We start from the raw sequence: 22714 nt of genomic DNA, 5'->3' as shown, positions 1-22714 counted from the left end.
TTCTGTTTGTTTTATTGTTATTCATCTTCAACTACAAATTATTAGAGATATCTACTAACAATGTAGTTCCTACAATCGATTTTGGCAGATTGGGCACTTCAGCTTTGCATGAGATGCTATAAAAAACTTAATGAACTAATGTAACTGAAGATAAAAGCACTTTTAGAGACATTCGGAGTGTTTGAATCGAAACAAGGAAATATAAGCCCTTCTTTGTTTGAGAAGAGAAATTGTTGGGAAGGGTAATCTTGGTCCCCGTACATTGACTGATAACTATCGTAACTAAATTGTAAGTTAATGAAAAGGGAAAACGATCTTTAATCCTACAGGAACTTGATGTATAATATAATCTGAAGTCTTTTTAAACTTTTTGTCTACTTTTGTGGCATTCACAACTTTATCATGAAAGGGGGGTGTAGGCGGTTTTACACTATCTAACGCAACGTAGTCGCCAAGAACCTGTAGTATTTTTAAGGGAGGGCCCGAGGAACATGAACTTATAGCATGCTCCTCATGGTGAAACATAATTGCACCTTTTAGGTGAATTGAGTCTACTGTTAATAGTAGGAGAGACTAGTGTAGGTTCTTATGACCTACTAGACCGGTTTCTGCTCTCAAACTTTAGGAGGAGCTTCATCAGTAGTAGCCTTTTGAAGCTGACTCTCGAGGTTCACACGAAGCTTTTTTAGATGCTCTTATATCTGCACTATGAGTCCATAAAAAATCGTGCACAGAAAATAGATGCATTTTGAGAACGAGACGCCCAGGCCGAATATAAAATATTCAAAGGCTACTACTGATGCACATTAACAATGGTTTACAGCTGCTCCGTAACGTCCGTAAAGGCAAACAAAGGGTTTCCGACTGAACAACGTCCGTAAAAATGGACTTAAGCACAAGGGTTTTCTGCTAAAAGGCATAACCAGTCATGTACACACTTATTCCTGATATTCCTGCCTCACCAGTCAACAAAGACACATACCGTGTGGGCAAATGTCTCCTATCAAAAGGAAAGAAAACAGGATCCACTTGAAAGAGGAAACCTACAAGTAGGTCATAAACAACGCAGATACGCTGAAGGAGCTCCAGTCAAGGCTCATCATTGTCACAAAAGAAATCACCCAGATAGACGGCGATCAAAACGCCACCTATCAACTCAAGGTCCTAAGAGACCCACCTAGACTCCCGGGGCAACTGAACCACTCGAAGGAGTTCTTTGATTCTTGGAATCAAGTACTCCAACGGGCAGGCAGAACCCTCCGTAGAATCTGGGGAGAAGAGTTATCCCGCCAGGCAAAAAGGCAACGGGAGAGATTTCTAGAAAAGAAATCAAGAGCCGAGACCGACCTAGAGTCAACCATAGAAGCTCTTGAGGCAAACCGGCTACTGACAACCATCCTCCAAAAACGCAAATATGTCCGATCAGTGAAAGCTACTAAAAGCTCCGAAAAATTCCGCACCACCAACAGGGAGCTACAGACTACAAGTAGTCATTCAAAAGCCCATTGTCTTCGAACAGAAGCAGAAACACTAAACAAGTTCGTAAAGAACTTATCAGACAGAAACATGTCCAATATAGAGTTTGTTGCGCCAGGTAAAGGTCTGAGGTTCCTAGCAACTCCAGAAAACCCTAAACGAAGTGATCTTCTCAAGTCATTGAAAGACCTAAAAAGAATAATGAGAATCCGCTTCATCATATAAAACAAAAAGCAAAAAGGGTTTACAAACGCATTTGAAAAAAGCACATTTGAAACATTGCCACTTAATCTCGCAACACGCGGCATTATCCAAACTGTTTCCAAAAGAACCGATTCTAGCCTACAAAAGGGCCCAAAATCTCAAAGATTTACTTGTTAATTCAAGGTTTCGTACTAACGAAGAATCAGCTGACTCTCAAGGTTCACACGAAGCTCTTTTAGATGCTTTTATAGCTGCACTATGAGTCCATAAAAACCCGTGCACAGAAAATAGATGCATTTTGAGAACGAGACGCCCAGGCCGAATATAAAATATTCAAAGGTTACTACTGATGAAGCTCCTCCTATAAGGTTTAAGAGCAGAAACCGGTCTAGTTGGTCATAAGAACCTACACTAGTCTCTCCTACTATTAACAGTACACTCAATTCACCTCAAAGGTGCAATTATGTTTCACCATGAGGAGCATGCTATAAGTTCATGTTCCTCGGGCCCTCCCTTAAAAATACTACAGGTTCTTGGCGACTACGTTGCGTTAGATAGTGTAAAACCGCCTACACCCCCTTTCATTACTACAGGTTCTTGGCGACTACGTTGCGTTAGATAGTGTTAATTGAACCGCCTACAACCCCCTTTCATTGTTGGGAAGGGTAATCTTGGTCCCCGTACATTGACTGATAACTATCGTAACTAAATTGTAAGTTAATGAAAAGGGAAAACGATCGTTAATCCTACAGGAACTTGATGTATAATATAATCTGAAGTCTTTTTTAACTTTTTGCCTACTTTTGTGGCATTTACAACTTTAAAAAGGTGCAAACTGAACAGCCAGTTACAACGATAGAAATCATGTGACTTATTGGGACTATGTAATTGACTATTTATTTATCCGCCTTACATTACAAAACAGTCACTTTATGAAATCAAGACTTAAATAAGGCTGCCATAACAAAAGAAACAACAAGTTGATAGCAAAGGTTACATATCAAATCCATGCAAATGTTAAAATTTATCATACCAATTATGACAGCTCTGACTACTGACCAGTCATCATATTGCCTGGATGTCAAAACAAGTATTCTCCTTCCACCTCCCCCTCTTTCGTCTCTCAAATAACATGGAAGAAAAGGAAATATTTAAGTGTCATGTGGCACGTGACATTCTACCAAATTTGAAGAATATCGTGCGAGTGGTTATAAACATAGGAAACATAAGTAAACTTTTAAAAAATGATTCAGCTACAATTGTTAACCACTTATTTGATACCACACAAAAGACCTGTCATCAATACTGGCATTACTTAACTTGAACTCTTTTCCCCATCACACAATTATGTTCGTTTAATTGCCTAAAGTTTTAGAAGTAAGTAACTCGACTGTACACATTTACATATCACATACACCAAGCAAAGCGACACTACTGAATGCCCTGGTAGAAATTCCAGTAGAACCTAGTTAAAAAATCAACTAGGTTCTACTAGGGCCTACTATGTTTAACTGGTTTTTAACTGTGTTTAACTGGGTCTTACTGGGTTCCAACTGGGCTATGCTGAATATGAGCTAGGTTCAACTGGTCTTACACAATGTTCAACTGGGTTTGTTCAGGCCCAACTGAGTTTGAACTATGTTTGAACTGATCCAGTTGGGCTTCAACTAGGTTTCACTGGTTTTTGCGCTAGCCCAACTGGGTTTGAACTATGTTGACTGGTGAACTTGCCCTGTTAGGGTTGTACTAGGTTTCAACTGGTTTTGCACTGGCCCAACTGGGTTTGGACTATTGGCTGGTGAACTGACCCAGCTGGGGTTTAACTAAGTTTCACTGGTTTGCACAAGCCCTACTGGGTTTGAACTATGTTTACTGGTGAACTGGCCCTGTTGGGGTTGAACTAGGTTTCACACTGGCCCAACTGGGTTGCATTATGTTGACTGCTTTTATTTTAGGAGTAATTATCACGAATATTATAATGTAAGTTCGTAAGCAGTAACCGTATCGTTATATATTGAAAATGCTAAATTAGCCAACTTATGAGGGGTGTAAAACAAATCTTTGTCATATTTATCACAGGTATGATTAAACGATTACATTTTTGTACCGCAATGATTAAAAATATGAAATATTTACTATATAACAAATTTGAAAAAATTATGTTTTACTTTGTTCGTCGATTTGAACAATTGGTAGGCAAAATGCCTTCCTAGTGCAAAATAGTATGAATTTGAACTTTGACATTTGTCCCTTGCGTTAGCGATAAATTTATAAATTCCGAATCCGCAAACCACATACGCCAACAGAAGCTTTGCAGAATAATCGAATTTGTAACCGATTTTGCCAACAATTTTATTATTACCGCGGCTAAGTTACCTCCTTTGTGATCTTGCAGTACCTTTATATTATTAACACATACTTGTAACATTATAATTGTTTGTAAACGTGCTCTTTATCATAAATATTTGAATTGAACAGAAACTTTATATATAGTGACCTAGGACTATAGTATAGGCTAGGCCTAACAAACCGGTTCCCTACTAGGTATATCACATGGTACAATTACTAACGTTAGACATATCCTTACGTTATAGTTGCCTAGCTTATAGGGGCCTAACCTAGTTATACTCAAGTTAACACCTATATTTAGCCGCATGATTTTAGGAAAGGAAAGTTATCGTCAATTAGCAAACATATTAGCAATTTTCCAAATTTACGCAATTGCCGTGATTGTTGTTTCAAACATGAAGTGTCCTATTGCCGGCATAATAACATACTTTGCAAAAGTCATTAGCCTAGTGAAGTGTACAGCATACACGTATATGCTACAAATGTGAGGATGTCCTACACTGAACATTATGAACATATGATTAAACTATCAATCTAATTTCAAGTGAGGCTTCATTTGTACAGTGTAAGATGGTCAGCTCTTACTACATAAAGTTTTGTTTTTTACCATAGTTTTACTTGTTTATTAGTGCACTGTGCAGTGCTCACTGTACAGAGGGCTATACATTTGTACAGTATATTTGTATGTTGTCTTGTGGCAGCAAAAGGGTCGATTTAATAACAACTCTCTCTCTTCTGGGTTGCTAGGCAACTATCTTGTTCTTCCTGGAAATTAGCCCTCACAGGAAATGGGGTCTGTGTGTATATGTTTTAGGAACAAAGGAATTTTGTGAGGGTATAGGGAGTTGGCAGTTGGCTATGAGTATCTGAGCAAGGCAGTTGTCAAAGAAGAGAAAGATAGTTTAATGGCTGGATAGTTTGTTTTAAACCTTAATTTACATAGTTCAAGTTACTGTAGACCTTATTATTTTATGGAAGTTGTGATATTCAACTGACAGTCTGGGACACTATTTATTATAAAGGATACTATTTACTATAAAGGATATTATTTTACAATAAAGGATATTGACATTATGTTACTGAAAGGATACCCTGGAACACTATTTCATATAAATTAAAGGATACTTTTTTGTTGAGATCGGACATTCATAATACCATTTATTAGGTTCAACTATACTGATGTCGTAGAATATCTGATGTCGTGGAAGATCTGAGGTCTAAGACTACTTGATGTAACCAGCAGGCCAACTCACCAGAACAGACTTTTAAATTTAATTTCTTGATATTTGGGGTGCGCACCTCACGACTGTAAGTTGTTTCATTTAATTCTTTGACTGGGCCCAGATCAGCTGTTCATTGTTTGTTATTCATAATTATAATTTCTTTTGATCCAATCCTGTTGAGTTCTCCATTTTTTATGTGTCTTGCTCTGTGTTAGGTCATCATACCAAACCCAGAGTTCTCTGATCAAGAACAAACATTTATTTTCAGTGGCTAACACCCTTACATACAGTATAGATCTACTGTTAAAAATTGAAAACTATAGTGTGGTGTTATATAAGTGTAGATAACACCAGTTGAGAATCCCAGTTCAAACTATTTCAAAATATAACATGTGAAACATAGTTCACCCAGTTTAACCCAGCAAAACATAGTTGACCCAGTTGAAACCAGTAAAACATAGTTGAACCAGTAAAACATAGTTGAACCCAGTAAAACATAGTTGAACCAGTTGGACCCAGTTCATACTGGTTGTTATGATAAACAATCACTACTTTGTTATGATTAGGACATGCTGTACATTGATGGTTTTAAAATATTTGATGTAGGAAGTACAGCAAGACGCATCTAAAGGTGACATGAATTATAATCCCAGGGATATATGTTGGCCACCAACTTCCACTAATATGCTTCTTGTACCCAATGTTTTACATATCCATACTAAACAACACCAGATCTGTCCAAAAACTCATCTGTAGACTTATATACGAGGTTGCAACTATTTGATCTTTGTTGACCCCAACTGATGTTTCCACACACTGCTTTACATGTGAAACGTCCATGATAATAGACACACACCCTAGCATGACTAGGAAGGTTATGATTACATAAAAACCAAACATGAACGATAAATACTTTCCAGAAAGAGTTTTTATTGAACACAGTGATACTTTCTATTCAGAAATTGGTACTACAACTACTATATTGGTACTGCAAGTACTAACATGACTGCTTACTTTATTAATTGTGCAGCCTTGCAGGCCCCAAACGAATTTAAACTGCTGATTCGGCCTAGTGCTTAGAGCCCACAGGTTACAACGATAGTGGTAATGTCGTTCTACTCTTCATGGACGAGCCTATGCCTAAGTTACTCTACCACGAACGTTAGACAATCGTGCGCATTCCTTTTTTCCACACAAGCTAAACAAGTACAGATTTGCGTTGACAGCAATGAGTTCGGCTTAGGCAAATACTAGACAATACTTGATCAATCGCATAACGATTTCCAAGCCTGTGACAGAGTTGTACTTCCGAACAACAACGGTTCACAAACCTCTGACGAGGTCACATCGCGGTCAAAACTTGGTCAACAGATGAGCGACTACAATAGTTCCAGGGCTTCGCCTGAAGCCAAATATGAGCTTGTAACCTTCGACCAATTAAAACTTGAATACAAAAGCAGCACGCAAAACAATCGTTCGAGTGATACTTGTTTACGTTCGAGTATCACTTTACATTCACTTTCTTCCTTGTAGTTGCCTGTGAAATGAGAAGCACAGTCTTTTTGAGTATTTCCTTTCGCGTGATTGGGACGAATAGTTAGTAGATATTTTACTACAATTATATCTAAGTATTTACCGGTGGAATGGCAGCCTTCAGGTACTCCGCTGTGTACAACATCTTGGGCTTACTTTTCCTATTTGAAAGAGGTATGGATTTAACTATTTATTTGAAAATTACATATCCTGAACAAAAACTGATTGTGTTTAATTACAGTTATATGATATTTTTTGCAATTCCAGCTTTTCTGCAAGATTTGATTATATGTCCATCGACTGCAGAGTTTACAGGAGATGAGATTGAATGCCCCGTAAAGCTAAACTCAATAGTATGTCTAGTTTGCCCGGTAAAGAAGACGTCTGCAAACATTACTTGGAGAAAAACTACGAAGACTATTTTCAGGACCTCGGTACCAATACGGCCAATAGACGGAATTTCAATGGGAAGTTGCAACGATACGTTATGGTCTCTTAATGTTGAAATGCAGGGAAATCTACCTAGTGAAAGGAATTTCTCCTGTTCTTACAAACATAACGCCAGCAGCAAATTTTTCTTTAAAGTTAAAGGTATGTGTGATATTAAATAATAGTACACAAATATAACGCATTGTGACGCTAATGAATCATGCTCAGTGGCGTTCATCAACGGTGGAAACCGGTAGCAAAAATATAACTGTGCTCGATCAATAATTGCTAGTGGATGTAGAAACAAAATATTAAATCCAGTAGTTTTAATAGTTTGTTTCACATTATCTTCAGCAGTTATTGTTAAATGAGTATTAAAAAACATGTAGAATAAAAAATTTCAAACACTAGGTTCCGAACTTATACACATTGTGCCACCGATATAACGTGCTTATGCCAAGTATCATTTTAGTTTACAAATAAATACTTTCATGATCTCATTCATGGAATTATTGAGATAAACACAACCAAATAAGTAAAGTTTAGCTATCCAAAGCTTTGGTAACTAGAGATTCACTCTGAACACCAGTGCTGGATCATTCAGTTAGATCTTTGCATTGGTAAAGAGAGTTACAACTTAGAGTATTTCGTATACCTCATACTCGGTCAAAAGTGCAGCATTCTTTTCTCAAAATCTTGATAAAAAGTTAAACGTTTGACATACTAAGTAAAATTTCACATGGAACACCGCACAATTTAACAATGTATTAATCTGGACCACAATGTTACCCTTACCTTCATATACTAATCACTTTACGCAGTTGGGATTATAAGTCGTAATTTCTAGGAATATGTCTCACTATCGAAAAAAAATATTATTTCGAGGATATAGTGGAAGTTTTGATATCCGAGATCAAATTCGAAATTTGATACGCCAACATTGTGGAATAAAAAGTCGACATTTCGATACAAACAAGTTTAAAAAAGTCCAAAGTTTGTATTAAAATAGTCTACATATAACATACGTCGATGTAGGATATCAAGGTATCGACCTTTGCTTAAAAAATAAGTGGCTTAAACCACAATTTACGAGACGAAGTAATCGATTTTTTGAAGAAGATAGATATTCCAACTAATTACAGTATGCAATTTCGAAACCAGATGCCCTGCCGATGGAGGAAACGCGACGGAACGTCTTTGACTCATGGTTTAGTTGGTCGTTGGTCAGTTTAACTCGTACGTGATATCTTGTATGCTATCATGAACTTGGCAATTGTAAGGCCCCAAGGTTAATAGAATGATAATAAAAGATTTACTTTGAGAACGTTTATTTCCGATGAAGTTAGATTTATCAACCATTCAAAAAAATTGCGACTAAATCTAATTCTAAAACGATATATATGTATTTTGATATTTTTCTCGATCCATGGAAAGGCAAATCGTTTGTTTCTTTAAAGCACGTTTTCTAATATACTAAGTTAATTACCACACACTTTCTACCGGACATGACGTTACAATTTCAGAAAGTTTTTCAAGACTTTCGTACAGAAATAAAATTGTATAGAGAAAGGGAAATACTTGTTAAACATGTGTACGAAATTTTTACATTTTACTTTTTCAGGACAACCTTCATCTTGTATACAATCTTGTATACCATCATCTAAAATACAACAAGATCATCTAGTATAACAATTTTTTTATCACAGAAGTTGATAATAACCAGACCTTCTTATGGAACGAAGGTGAGTATGTTTTTAGCGAAAAAAAAATATTTGGATCTCCTCATACCTTAAACCGCCATATAACTTAATTTACGTTACTCTTGTCGTCGTTGACTTTCAAATAACGTAAGATTTGTGATACTCATCAAAGTCGATTGTGGCAATTTAATTCTCCAATCGATATGAAACACAGTGGTCCTTGAAATGACAGACAAGTTTGCTTAGAGCACATTCTTACATAAACGTCAATCATGGTAAAACTGCCAAATTTACCCAAGCACTTTTTTTGGCCATTGAGTCACTTGGTATGTTACTATTAACAGTTTTAAGTAAGGGCAACACTTACTTGTTTTTTATGAACGACTTTTACATATTGCTCGTGAAATTTAGATTCTAATACTACACAACAGAAGCTGATTATAACCACATCGCTCGTTTTATTGAAAGTGAGCCCGACTGTAGTGTGTTTGGAGCTACTTCCATCACCTACCAACTTTACATGACATGTAAACGACATCAAGAATGTAGGGCTAAATAACATGACATGATATAGTGGCGTGTTGCAGGAACTACTACTGTAACATATCGAACTGATATAACTTGTTATAACTCTACAAACGCACGTACGCACGTGACGGTCCGTACTTTGGAAGCTGGTCATTGTCTGAGTAGTATATGAACTTCCATCTTCCTCCATTGGAAAAAACATTCGAATTTTTCAGCAATTATATGTCAATATAATGCTATAATAAGTTCATGAAAGATGTAGTTGTTGATTTCAAATTACGTAGGGTTTGACAAGTTGAACCATAATTACAGATTAACACACAATCATCGTTTATTTAATTTGCCATTAGATAAGATATGCTGTCATTAATACTCATCAGCAGTGGAACAGTATTATTGATTGTGATCTTAACCATATTGCGCTGTATCATTCGAAGACACTGTGTTCTCCTCACATCAGGAATAAGAACCACCCTTTCGTCATTTTATTTCGTAGGTAAGACATCACTCTTGTAAGGAAACTGTAAAAACAAAATATCATATATGATTGAAACACCGTGGTCTGTTAGATGAAGATATGCAACATGTAAATAGGTAGTTAAATCTCCACACCTCGAACATATATACAAAATAAACCCAGTATGTTGTACACAGTGGAGAACCTGAAGTCTGCCATTGAAAAAAATGAATGTTCCGCTAGTATGTTGAGGGTAAGAGTTATATAGAGTTTCTGTGGAACTGGACAGTCCGTGTATAGGTTATTTGCCATTGTTTCATTGTCAACGAGTAAAACAAAGTGAAAATATTGGAATAACACCTGGTAACTAAGTTCACTCAAGCAAAAAAGTGAATTAGTTGTTTGATTTTCTTTTCTTGTTTTGTAATTAACTTAACGACCCGTATGATTTAATGCACCATATAGGTTTTGCCGATGATTTGTGATTCTAATATCTCATCACTACTTAATCAACCAACCCCACTTTGTCATTTGTAAAAATTGTTGGTCTTTTAGATTTGCTAAAAGTGGCTAAAACGATATGAAAGACATTTGTAAAGGATTTATTAACATAAGTTATTTTGCAGACGTATTTGACAATTCAATTTATTAATTAAGATATGGGTGCAACCTTATTTTGATTGACTTATATTCGGTAGGTTTGCCAAAGTTCTTAAAGCAGCAACATTTCCGAAAAAGATACTTTCGATTCTGTCGGGAAAATGTGCTAAATATCAATTTACAATTTCGATCAACGAAAAATATCCCTAGTCCCCCACCTGTCCGTTATTTTTAGAATTTAATTTGCATACATTGCAATGTTGTTATTGTTTGAAAAAGGTACTAGATAACGCAAAACTTGATCGGAGTCGGGTGAGAGACAAACGCAATATTCCTTTCTCAATTCCTCAAAGAACGGGAATACTAATAGCCACATATTCACCAATCAAATAGCAATCTTTTAAGATTCACACAACATTGCAGAAAGACGTAGTTTACATTTAAAGCGCAATTAAATTGAGTTATTTTGTTCAGTTAAGAAATTCATTGACCTGTTCTTCAGTTTATGCACGCCAAGCATGATGAGGTCAAGATGGCGTTACTCCAGTTAGATGGACTCAAGGCTTTAGGAATACATACACCGATATGGGCAGGTAAAGATTATCATAGGCAACCATATTATATGGTAAATTTCATGTAGTCTATCCAACTTTCAATTGGAAAGTAACTACTTTATTGCGTACTCATAGATATAAATCAGTTGAGTAAAAATGAGCCTATAATTAGAATTGCTAAACTTGTACTTTGAGAGGTACTTGGAAACTAACGCCAGTCAAGTACTTTTGCATTAAAACAATAGTATGTTAAGATTAATGTTCCATACCAAAAAAAAGGACCACTCGTGGAAAATATTGTCTGAATCGAAACAAGGAAATCAATTTTAGTTCGTTTGTTATTTGCACAATAGAAGTTGTTGAGAAAGAACCCCCCGTTTATTACTTACTCTCCGAGTCAAAGTAATATGATTAATTGTATTGTATCATATTATTCACTAATCTGTAATAACTTTCATGCAGCTCCTGCAGCCAGTGGTACACCAACAGAATACATGTAATATTTTTGGGTCTCGTCTGAAAATTACCCGGTAGACTTTTGTTTGAGCAAATTTATTATTATGAAAAGTCGACTTAATTAGCCGTACAATATTTCAAATTTGCAATTTAAAAACATGTTTTATTTTGATGAGTGATTCACCAACAAATGCTGACATTAATGTCCGTGAAGTAAGCAGTATATACTTATAAATGAGCTGTTCTACTTTTTTCATTATCACAAGCAAGCCCTTACTCTTATCCCACGAAAGTAACATGACTGATTTTGAAATGTTAATAAAGATGGACTGAATCTGCACTTCCTGCTTCAAAATTGTCATTCAATTCTTAAAAGAATATAGTTTTCGAGATTTTTACATTTCAACCTTAAAGAGTCTATATCAAAAGTGAAGCCGTGTGATGTAATTATTACCCTAGGAATTTTTTTCTTTTACTTTTAGTTTGTACTCTATTGCTTGACCTTAAACTGGGTACGGATCCACGTTTCGCCATCTTTTGAACATAGGAACAATGACATTTCACTGATACAGTATTCAAAATTATTCCAAAGCAACAGCAAAAGTACTACATTGCATTACCTTATGAACTCAACCTTGTGGCATTACAACAACAGACACCGACATCAACGAAAGCTATGCGTCATTAACATATATAGATTTTGAGATTGTATTTAATTACAACTCGTCGCCTCGCCATCTGTCGCCTTGACCATAATATGAGACGTACCCACACTACTTTGCCCCCTACTTCCTCCTATCCTCAATTGCCAGAAGGAAATGGTTGAATAAAGCAACTTTCTCTGACTCTAGATCTTAGTAATATATGTATCTTTAAGTAAAGGTATGCAACTCATTAAACATGTAGAAAACACCTATTGCCATATCAAGTATACCAGTTAAATATAATTTGTACCACAAGCAAAATACACGACGAATGGAAACTGTTAGATTGTGACTTGATGATAATCAGTTACCTATTATATCGTAGGTATACTATACACATATGCATGTTTAGGCAGAAGGTACTTACAGTGCCCATCGGTAGCCGTATGGTACAAACGTCAATATGATTGCAAAATAAGAGGTGTCACAGGACGTTTAGTGTGTTTTACATTGGTTGAGTCGTCAATGGGGGTTCTATGCTGTGCCGGACTGTGTTTGAAAGGGGACCCGCTCTGATGCGAGAGTCGCTTACATATTTCGCTCGTGGAAAGGTAAAGGCTGGTGGTTCAGATAAGATGTCTGATAGAGGGTGCTTTGATATACGTTCAGTATTCAGATGAACACTGTGTAATATTCTCGGTTAAATTAGGGGTGCAGGTGCATCAATACAAGTGTTGATGATCTAGGTTTAAGCCAAACGTTCCCTGTCCCGTTAGTGAATGGCGTAACGCTATCGATAAACGATTCTATGTTATTAGGTCTTCTGATAGTGATCGTCTTCAACGAGGTGACTTTATATTCCAAGTCAAATCGGTAGTATAAGTCAGTGTCTTAGCGTTTCCAGTTTAATAAAACCCAGGATCATTTGATTCTCGTGAGAGGTATAAAAAGGTCCCTTTCCTATCTAAAGCTTCTTGAAAAGATCTTGGAGCCTTAGATTCGTAACAACAAAAGAGCTACGTAACCGTTATAGTGTATATACATCAGTAAACCTCCAGGAAAATTCCAGTTATAATGAATTAAAGTTTTGATAAGAGCGACGTCTGTGTTACGAGAACTTGCCAATAACTTGAGCTAACATGCCAGTAACCTAGTAATATCATTCAGTGGGACCAAAGTGTTTCTGAATGACGTCAAAATCCAATCAAACATATCATATTCGGATCAGATTCGGAAATAATGGATGTTTGCCAAAATGAAGGACATTTCCATTGATACCATGATTCCATAAAAGTCAACACAAACTATAATAGGAAACTTCGCCTCCCTTGGCTAATTATATTTACTGTATTAATTCACAAATTTAAGAGAAAATAACATCATGTCGTCATATATATAACTTGTGATACGTGTACACAGTAGGCCTACTCAACGTCTCCCTCTCTCTCTTTTCCACAGGAGAACTATTTAGACCCATATGATCAGTTTGATATAGTTAACAGAATATTGCAAATACTGCATGCCAAAGGAAGAGTTCAATTTGATGAATTCAAAACAAGTCATGTGAATTCAATATACCTTCATGTTGAGAATATGTAGGACACATCATGATTTATCTTGTCGTTATTATTATATTACGTTAAGGGAGCCAACTGTTATAGAACTTCGAACTCCTAATATGCGGATTTTATGGCCGTCAGCTTTTGTAATATGGAAACAGTCTAAAGCTATATTACAAGGAACACAAATTGATATGGAATATCGTTATACACTTCAGGACATACGATTTAATGTATACACGCATGTATTGTAAATGTGACGAACCTCATTCAATATAGTGTTGGTCTAATTGTATCAACTCGTTTTCAATAGCAAATTACATAGGTACTACACTAACAGGCAATCAATTCAAATCTAACATTAATTTCGAATAATATCTAACCCCTATGATTTAAAAATAGAAATATTGAAGGATACAAACACAGCTTCCGACCTTGGTTGCTCATTGCAACACTCTGGCGGTTAATAGTCTTTGTCAAATCTGTTTCAAACGTATTGAGAATATTATCTGTGACATTAGCTACTATATCCTTTGTACGTTCCCATTATAACAGGAGAGTGTTTTGTTTCCCATATTTTCATTGCATTCAAATGTTTGTAATTGAGCGCTGTGATCCATGTTCTTCAAACTTCTGCAAGTATATTTTCGTCTAATTACTGAAATGATAACTAGAATCTGAAGGTATAGAAGTAACCCAAACTCTTAAACGATCATTTATATTTCTAAATAAAACATCAAATATTGTAAATCCATCTGCAATGGTGTCTCCTTCCGAATCAGGAGGCTTTGGTAGCTCCAACAGTTCACCGCCACCATCAATTATCAAGAAACACTTTTGAAACGATATCATTTCATATACTTCATCTGGAGAGTACTTGCTGTTTGGAGGTAATTGTTTATGAATTTCTTTATTAAAATCTGCTTCGAAATCAGGTTTCTTTACATCAACAACAAACAGGGTTTCGTCGATGCTCCCTTGAGAGCACATCAAATTTGCCTGTTTAGCAATCGCCTTTTCTCCAGCTAAAAGATCCCCAACAAAAAGAATACGGTTCGTGTTCTTCCACTCATCAGAATCGAAAAAACATGCAGCGGACATCTCTTTCCGGTCTCCTTTAGGAGTTTCAATTTTTAACTGTGTCTTCAAGAACCGGTCGATCAAAGGATCGATTTCCTTAAGCTGCAGAAAGGTGAGATAAATAACAAACGTACCCATTGTGAGCGAAAGGTCAAAGTAACATAACATTGTAGTCACAACTGTCGCTTATGAAACCAATTTTAACAGTTTGCAGTAGTTAAGCATTTTTCTAACATGTTTTCCTAACACGAATGTAAATTATTTGCGATATCTGTATTGTGGAGTTATTTTCCTGTGTTCTAGCATTTGCTTCAATCATAGTATTGTACATTGATACATGCAAAAGGACGAGTAACAACTGCAACTATCACTCATATTGTATCATCCATAGTGTAACAAATAAGCTTAACTGAAAATCTTGGAGCTTACATGCAATTCTAGAAACGTAAATTTTCGTGGAGCTGTAACTAAAACATGGATTAAAAGCATTGCTTTCAGCAAACTTACATCTTCATCTTCATTTCCATCTTCATTCTTCGTGTTTTCTTTACAACGGCGACCTGCGTGAAATACGGGTAAAATAAATTGGAAACCACAATATATCACACAGTCTTTTTTGATATCAATAAATGGACAAAGAATAAAACCATATATATATATATATATATATATATATATATATATGATAAGGAATTCCGGTAACCTTAGTCCATATTAGTGAAAAGTATAAAAAATCAAAATGGTGTACTTTTTATCACAAAAATCGGAATCTTATATAAATGTAATTTAGTTTCTTAGCATCTTGAAAGCATTAAGCTTCCTTCCAAGCACAGCAATTTCAGGCTAAGGATTGCTACCATTTGGTTAATATCTCGATCACATTTCAGTCTTATTCTTGGGATCTTTGTTGGTTCGGCGTTTTGTCGTTACTCGTGTATCACTCATTGACGTCATTCTTCAAGCGTCTCTTTTGGACGTTTGTCATTGATCACGATTAATGTATAACGTACACACAAGATAACAAACTGATGCAAGTACACAAACTAATTTCGTTAACTTTTGGTATTTTCAAAAGTGTACAACAACACTATGACAAAGCTACCATATCTTTTGATGCAAGGTTGACTACATACATTTCAAGTTAGCACGTAACAACATGCTTAAAAATTCAAAGACCAATCCGGCAAAACCTGGGGCTATACACAATTCTTAAATCTGTGGATTTCTACTGTAATGTAAACGTTACAATAGGCCTCTTATACTTGGGTTTATCAATCATTATCTACGAAATGTCTGTATACTTGAAAATTGTGCTTATGAACTTGAACCAACGGAAGCGTTACCTGAAATGTTTCTTGTTGTGAAGAATTATACTTACATGGGTTTCATGACTTTATGCCTTCGCATGCCTTCGCCTAACCCGGGTATGACAAAATATGAGCCAAATGTAAAAAAGTGAACTGTTATAATTATCACCCAACTTCCGCATGTAAACCTACCAGAGGGGATTAGGAAGATATTATACAACATGTGAATAAATGTAAACTGCAACATAGGCCTGTATGTAGAAACATCTCTTGTTGCACTTAATATTTCTTTGCTTATCTTTTTTCCGTGAAATGCGAGCATTGTGATTTTTCTTTCCCTTTTCCTGAAGGAATTATAAAATTGTTAAATAGATTGTCACTTACCGCAATACAGTGCAATTAGTAAAGTCGTAGTAACAATTATTGCTATTGCAATGACGCACATCATAATGAGAATCGGTGCATTTCCATCATTATGTATTTCTAAGTCCTCACATGACACTATAAATATTAAATTAAGAAACATGCGCATAAGTTCATCAATAAATATAATGTCAATGACAGTGAAAGAAAAACAAGCAGATAGACAAACCTGAATGAAAATTTGAAACAATAAAGGCATTATTTTAATTATGATTTTTTAGCTGTCCCATAAGTTGGACAAAGAAAATATGCGACACCTATAAACACCGTTTACACATCCAATTAATGAAACTGCAAAACATCTTTAAGAACTGAGATCTTAACACAACTTCATTCAGAATGCGTTATGACACTTTTTTTGCTTTAAATAAGGCGTTACTCACATGATTAATGCACGATCGGCGGATAATGCAAGCGATGCACGAGGGCGGAGCGTAGCGGAGCCCGAGTGCATCCAGCGATAGCATTAACACCCGGAGTGCATTAATCATGTGAGTAACGCACGCTAGACCGTTGATTAACCCCGTTCATTCATACACTACCATTTGTGTGGGGGAAAAATCATAAAACAAAACATTTTTGGTTAAATATAACCGAAGATTTATTAAAGTGATGCCCCGTAAGTCAAATTAACGATTAACAACCAGCATAACATTAATGTACATGTGCAATTATAAAGTAATACTGAACGATAGTAAATAATTATAAAGGAAACGTCTTTGAAAGGCTGTCATTCATAAAAGATGAACCATAATAACATTTTAACTAATTTTTGGCAATATTGCGGCCATAAAACTATTTTTGAAAGGTCTCAATAACAACGAACTACAAACAATTTCTAGTTGGCTTCATCATATCAATGCCCTACAGCTTCTGGTTCCCATAGCAACCATTCTAGGGACAAACATGTACGTATGGTATACAGCCATACGATAACATAGTAGGCCTTGTATTGAACACGTACACTCACTTGAACGTACACACTACACAGTGCTTGGTACTGCGGTCGTTTAACTTTAACTTTATAACACTATGAGCAACATAACGGCCTTGCGAACATTTAATTACGGACAGATACTGGATATATTTAAACTCAAAGCATCCACAACTGTTTGGTGTTTTAATACGGATATAACTATGAATTTTGGAAGTAAACATTCACAGGACTTTGGAAAGAACATTTGGAAAACAGTTTGGACATGTTAGACGTTTCAGCCCTAACAGCAGCAGTAACGTTAATGTCATTGTTGGAGGCAACAGCTGTGCAGCCTACACTTTGGCCTAGACTTGAGTGCGGATCCATGTTTTCGCGTCCTTTACCTCTGATGGCATCTTGCAAGACTTTTGAACAGGATCGTTTCTGTGAATTAGATGCATCTTGGCAGTAACTTTTATACTGCTCTCGTTTCTGTGTCCACTCATGGCCATAATGACCAGTGTCTCGATGCCAGCATTACTGAGTGTTGTAATAGTTGTTGCACGAACACAGTGGTTTGTGTATTTCTGACTCAGCTTTGCTTTTTCGGAAATCTTCACCATCATTTTCCCAAGGGTGTTAACCCCCAGCGGCTGGTTGTTATACCCTACTTGGTCTGATTCAGCAACATATACCTTTGGCCGTTGAAAAAAGTGTTCGCAGTTTGGATTCAGCTTTTGCAAATACTTCTTGATCGCCTTCACTGGACATTTTTCGTCATCTGTGGCATACATACGTTTCCGGGATTGGAAGTCGTCTTGGAGGTCGCCAGGGTGATTTTTAGGTGCTTCGTTGAAGTTAAGAAAGACATATGCGTTATTTGTGTCGTCGATACCAAAGTTAAACGACGACTTCTTTAGACTTCGCAGACCTTCTCGTCCTCGACGACAAAAATGGTACTCAAGATAAAACCACGCCATGTTTAACAGTGGAGAAGGATTATCTGTGGACAAAACTTTGCTCTCAAACATGGTTTTGAAGTCGCCTTCAGAAATAGCTGGTTTCTGACAACTCACGTCTAGGCCTTCTCTCTTGATTTTTTCATCATTCCAATGTAGACGTTATTGGCACTCTGAAAGTCTTTATCTCTCATAATGTTTACATGACGGTTGCAGGGAGCCCCTGTCAGATGGCGGTGGATCGCAGCCCTCAGTCCTCTGTATGTTTTGTTTGCATATGAACTACCATCTTGTATTCGAACTTCTCCATAAAATCTTCGAAGAAGGTAAGCCAATTCCGGCACGTTAAGCTGCTCAAAATCAGTTGTTAGCTCCTTTGCTTGACACCATTCTGTAATAGAAAGTAAGTGTTTTGACATATTTAAAGCTTACTGATGATTTATAAATCATGCTTTACGAGAAGTGCTAATATTTGGTATACAGAACTTTGGTACCAGCCATAAAGATGGGGAGGGGGCTGGGGAACTACACCTAGGTCTAGTCTAGGGCCGGGGGCCTAACATTACGTTCCTAGGCCTGTTTCTAGGCAATAGAACGCCTACTACTACTTCTAAAGTTCTAGCAGCTTACCTTTCAAGAGTTTAACTCCCCATTTCGTGACTTTCTTCGTGGACTCCTCATTCCTGTCTTCTCCAATTCGATCTAAGTCTTTCTCAACCAGGTTTGCAAATCTTCCATTGTTTTCCTGAGTGTCTACCTCGTCTAAAGTGCGCAAATCGAAGTTCAAATCAAACGTTATATAAGCCATTTTGTGTTTTTGATGTATTTCGATAGCTCATCAAAGCAGACGACAAAACATGGTAACATGGTAACAATTGTATTCATCAGCCGGTAATTTTACCGTGCGTTACTCACAGGATTAACCACGGTCAGCTGACTTGAATGGACCAATAGGATTTAGGAATCTTTACTAAGTATGAATGAACATCCAATTAAACTCTGTGCTCATGCATGTATGTATGTTACGAACGCAATACGGTGTTTTGAGCTAATTTTTCATGCAAAAATTGTGTTCAATCTAAATGTAAAATATCATAAAAGGTTCATCATTATGTACGGCAGCATTTACTATAGGTAAGACCCGAGAATATCGTTTGATAAAGTATCCCAGATATTTGTGTCGAAATTGAATAAACGCGTATATGTTTTGTAATAAAATTAATTCGGTTTGAAATGACTCTTTGACAAAGTTTGACACTCCCTGTTTTTGACTTGACTGAAAGTATGAATACCAAGTTTGACCATAACATAACATGACATAGCATAACATAACGAAACATAAATGGGTCAGAGTAATGGTATACATTATAACCTAAACGCTAACAAGACAACAAAATCCACTCACCAAACGTTACATTTACTCTAGCATCACTTAGTGCATTTTCATGTCCTCCTATAGAACTGGAGCAGAGCAAAACTGTCAATCCACAGTTCAAGCTTTGAATGTCCAAACTGACACTGACGTTCCACGAATTATCCAACAGTTGTTCTTCGTGTATTCGACCTTGAATTATACTTCCATTATTGTAAGTCCAGATTGGTGATAATTTCTCTGTGGTTGGACTGGTGATAGTGCATGTGAGAAGTATTAGATCTTCGGTGGCTTGTATTACACAATCTTCACATGATGTACACTGGTCTATCGCTGGTCAAGGATCTTTGAAAGGAAAAAACAAAATTGATAAAGAAAGATTAAACAAGCATCTTGTGACAAACATTATCCTACCTGCTCGCTGAATTTCAGAGAGTAGAGTATTTACAGAGCCAGAGGAACAATTACATAGACTCATGTCAGTAAAAGAATCGCCACTGTAGTAGTAAAATATATAATCGAATAATTTAAAAGAAGAGGTAATGAGAAAACAGATTTTGTTAATGATTGTTCGATAAATGATTGTAAGCTGGTAGGTAATATGCTCTATTTGATTCGAAAAGTTTTCTAGATATTATCTTATCACTTGATCTGCCTTACATATTTACTTGTGTAACATGATCATTACCTATAAGATTTATAAACACAGTGTCTCGTTCCGACTCGTAATCTTCCATGAAGTGTAAGATGGTGTAAGGTCCTGTCTGATTACGACCAACGCTCTTGATGATAAGTGAACCATCGTCGCTGACATCGTAATGTTGCACTGACCAAACGTATTTGACACCAGATACCAATTGCGCGATGGGGAATGAGCTCGTACTCGCTCCTACGTACCAGTATAGGTCTGTAAGTGTAGACGTGGTGAGTGAACAGTTGACAACTTGTATGTTCCCTTCTTCAACTGACAGTTCTTCTGGACATCTAAGTGACGACGCTTTGTAAAAATACCATTAAAAAAATGTTGATATCATTCATAATAAACATCATCATTATATTTTAAAACCAAAGTATCATATAAAGTTTTCTACTCTGTGAGCAAGATGACCTTTCACTGTTTTATGGTAACATCCATTATTCTACGCTACACTAATGTGTCATATTGGTACGGTTAAACTGTGATTAGAAGGAACTATTTAGAAATAAAGCAAAACAATTAAATACATACCTGAATAAATAGTCTATAAAGCAGTTGCAATGGAAAATGCAACTGAAAAAAGATAAGATGACGTCATGATGAACTATCGGGCTTCATATTTCGCAATGTCGAATATAGGGTTTCACCTGTCAGAGGTGAAAAATGCTTCCTTCTTACTTAATCTGTTTCAAGACTTCCTTATATAAAATAAAATTGAAATTTAAAATCGTACAAGATATTCGATGCTGTTTTATATCACCATGGTAAAGAAACCATTGCCTTGAATAAATCTCCAGATATATTGACATCGAGGTTAAACTAATGTCACCAGTTGAAATACATTCAAGCATCTTCAAGACGATAATATTAGACCTATTTGAGGGTGTTCCTATGGCTAGAGCTCATGACTTAAAAATATTTTGAAGGAGGTCTCCAGGGTAGCATGTTATATGTTAGATATGTTAGATTTTAGAAGTTTAGTCTTATTTTGTGAATTCAGCAGCAAATTGCAAATTGCAGCAGCAGCAAATTGAATGTTGTCACATGCAGAGCAGCATACTTTAAAACGTCTTTATTTCTCTAAACAATATTTTGAAGAGCAAGAAGAAGCTGTTTAAATGATAGGAAACATCAAATAATCCATAGTTTGTGCCAATACCTGAAATGAGGGTTTCAACTAAAATATTAAGTGTGGAATATACTTCTCAAAGATACAAATTTTACATAGTCTACCGCCAGAATATCCCTTTAAACATAATTTACTGCTTTCGTTCTGCAGGTTACATTGGTCTATGAAACCACAAATTCAGTGTGTACTTGAGTACAAACGAGGCCTGCTGATCAACCGTGGACAGTATTAATTGTGTACACTATGTGCCTCCATAGTTCATTACACTCTTCATTATTTTACCAATAAAATGAGGTACTTAGAGTTAAATGATACGCTTAATAACTTTAAAAGTAAGAGTATTAGTCATTATAGTTAAAATTCGTTAGATCAATTACTCCCCGAAGCAGTAAATAATGTTCAAAAGTATCAAAATACCGAATGGATGTTACTTACAAAGTATAACGTTGAGCTCACTGTACTCCATTTGTTTCAGTTAACACAAAGAGAAGTACTGTACAGTTAGCTGTAGACGTGATATTCATGCATATAATCTAACACAAACAATCCCAGTACGAAGGTCAATGGGTAAACTGTGATATATACTAATGTTTAAAACACCTTGGGTTATCATATTTTACTCAGGAATGACGGTCTGTACAATTCACAAATTACAAATACGTTGACGTCTGCCAATGCACCGAATGTGCAGCTATATGGGAAAGAACTTACAACAGTAGCCTACAGTATTAAACTATTTGTTTCACTTTAACACTGCTCGCTATACTACATGAGCTATCGGTGCACAAAACCCAGTAGACCCACTTGGGAAATGTATTGCTGAAGCTTAATTTGTTGCATTTGTCAGACCCTGATAAACCGTTATCACTAAATGACTAACAAATTAACCAAATACTGTATCACTTAAATATGCGAATAATAAACACTTATCATGGATAAATTTGTATGTAAAGGTAGAATATTACTTTTTTATACTTCGTTATCGTCATCGGAAGTTGGTTTGATGAACCTGCTAAACACCACTCTCCTTACCGGAATACTTTACCATTATGTTGACTTTTCCAAATTGATCAATGTGTTGAATTTTGAATATTCATCACATTCAACCATACCCTATGA

The 22714-nt window shown here is 36.1% G+C and overlaps 1 protein-coding gene across 5 annotated transcripts; it reads right to left on the bottom strand.

The window, feature by feature from the left end:
• Positions 1-11708: 11708 nt before the first annotated feature.
• Positions 11709-22379, bottom strand: LOC139969463 (uncharacterized). 5 transcript variants are annotated; one of them, XR_011793724.1, is made up of 9 exons: positions 22031-22379; positions 20998-21113; positions 20458-20766; positions 19803-20114; positions 19028-19159; positions 17843-18788; positions 16484-16600; positions 15300-15352; positions 11709-14894 (listed from the first exon to the last, which is right to left on the bottom strand). XR_011793724.1 is itself a non-coding variant. In XM_071974474.1 (8 exons), the coding sequence occupies exons 6-8, from the start codon at positions 18467-18469 to the stop codon at positions 14873-14875; spliced, it is 702 nt and encodes a 233-aa protein (XP_071830575.1). In that variant the 5' UTR covers positions 18470-18788; positions 19028-19159; positions 19803-20114; positions 20458-20766; positions 20998-21113; positions 22031-22379; the 3' UTR covers positions 11709-14872. The 5 variants fall into 5 exon arrangements, 4 of the variants coding, with proteins under 4 accessions (XP_071830575.1, XP_071830576.1, XP_071830578.1 ...); XM_071974474.1 differs by lacking the exon at positions 16484-16600; XM_071974475.1 differs by lacking the exon at positions 16484-16600 and having other exon boundaries at positions 20998-21039.
• Between the last annotated feature and the right edge of the window lie 335 nt (positions 22380-22714).

The sequence above is a fragment of the Apostichopus japonicus genome, chromosome 7 (genome assembly GCF_037975245.1).
Source record: "Apostichopus japonicus isolate 1M-3 chromosome 7, ASM3797524v1, whole genome shotgun sequence".
Classification (NCBI taxonomy): Eukaryota; Metazoa; Echinodermata; class Holothuroidea; order Aspidochirotida; family Stichopodidae; genus Apostichopus; species Apostichopus japonicus.
The sequence above is the reverse complement of the archived record's forward strand: the minus strand, read 5'-3'. Positions and strand labels throughout refer to the sequence as shown.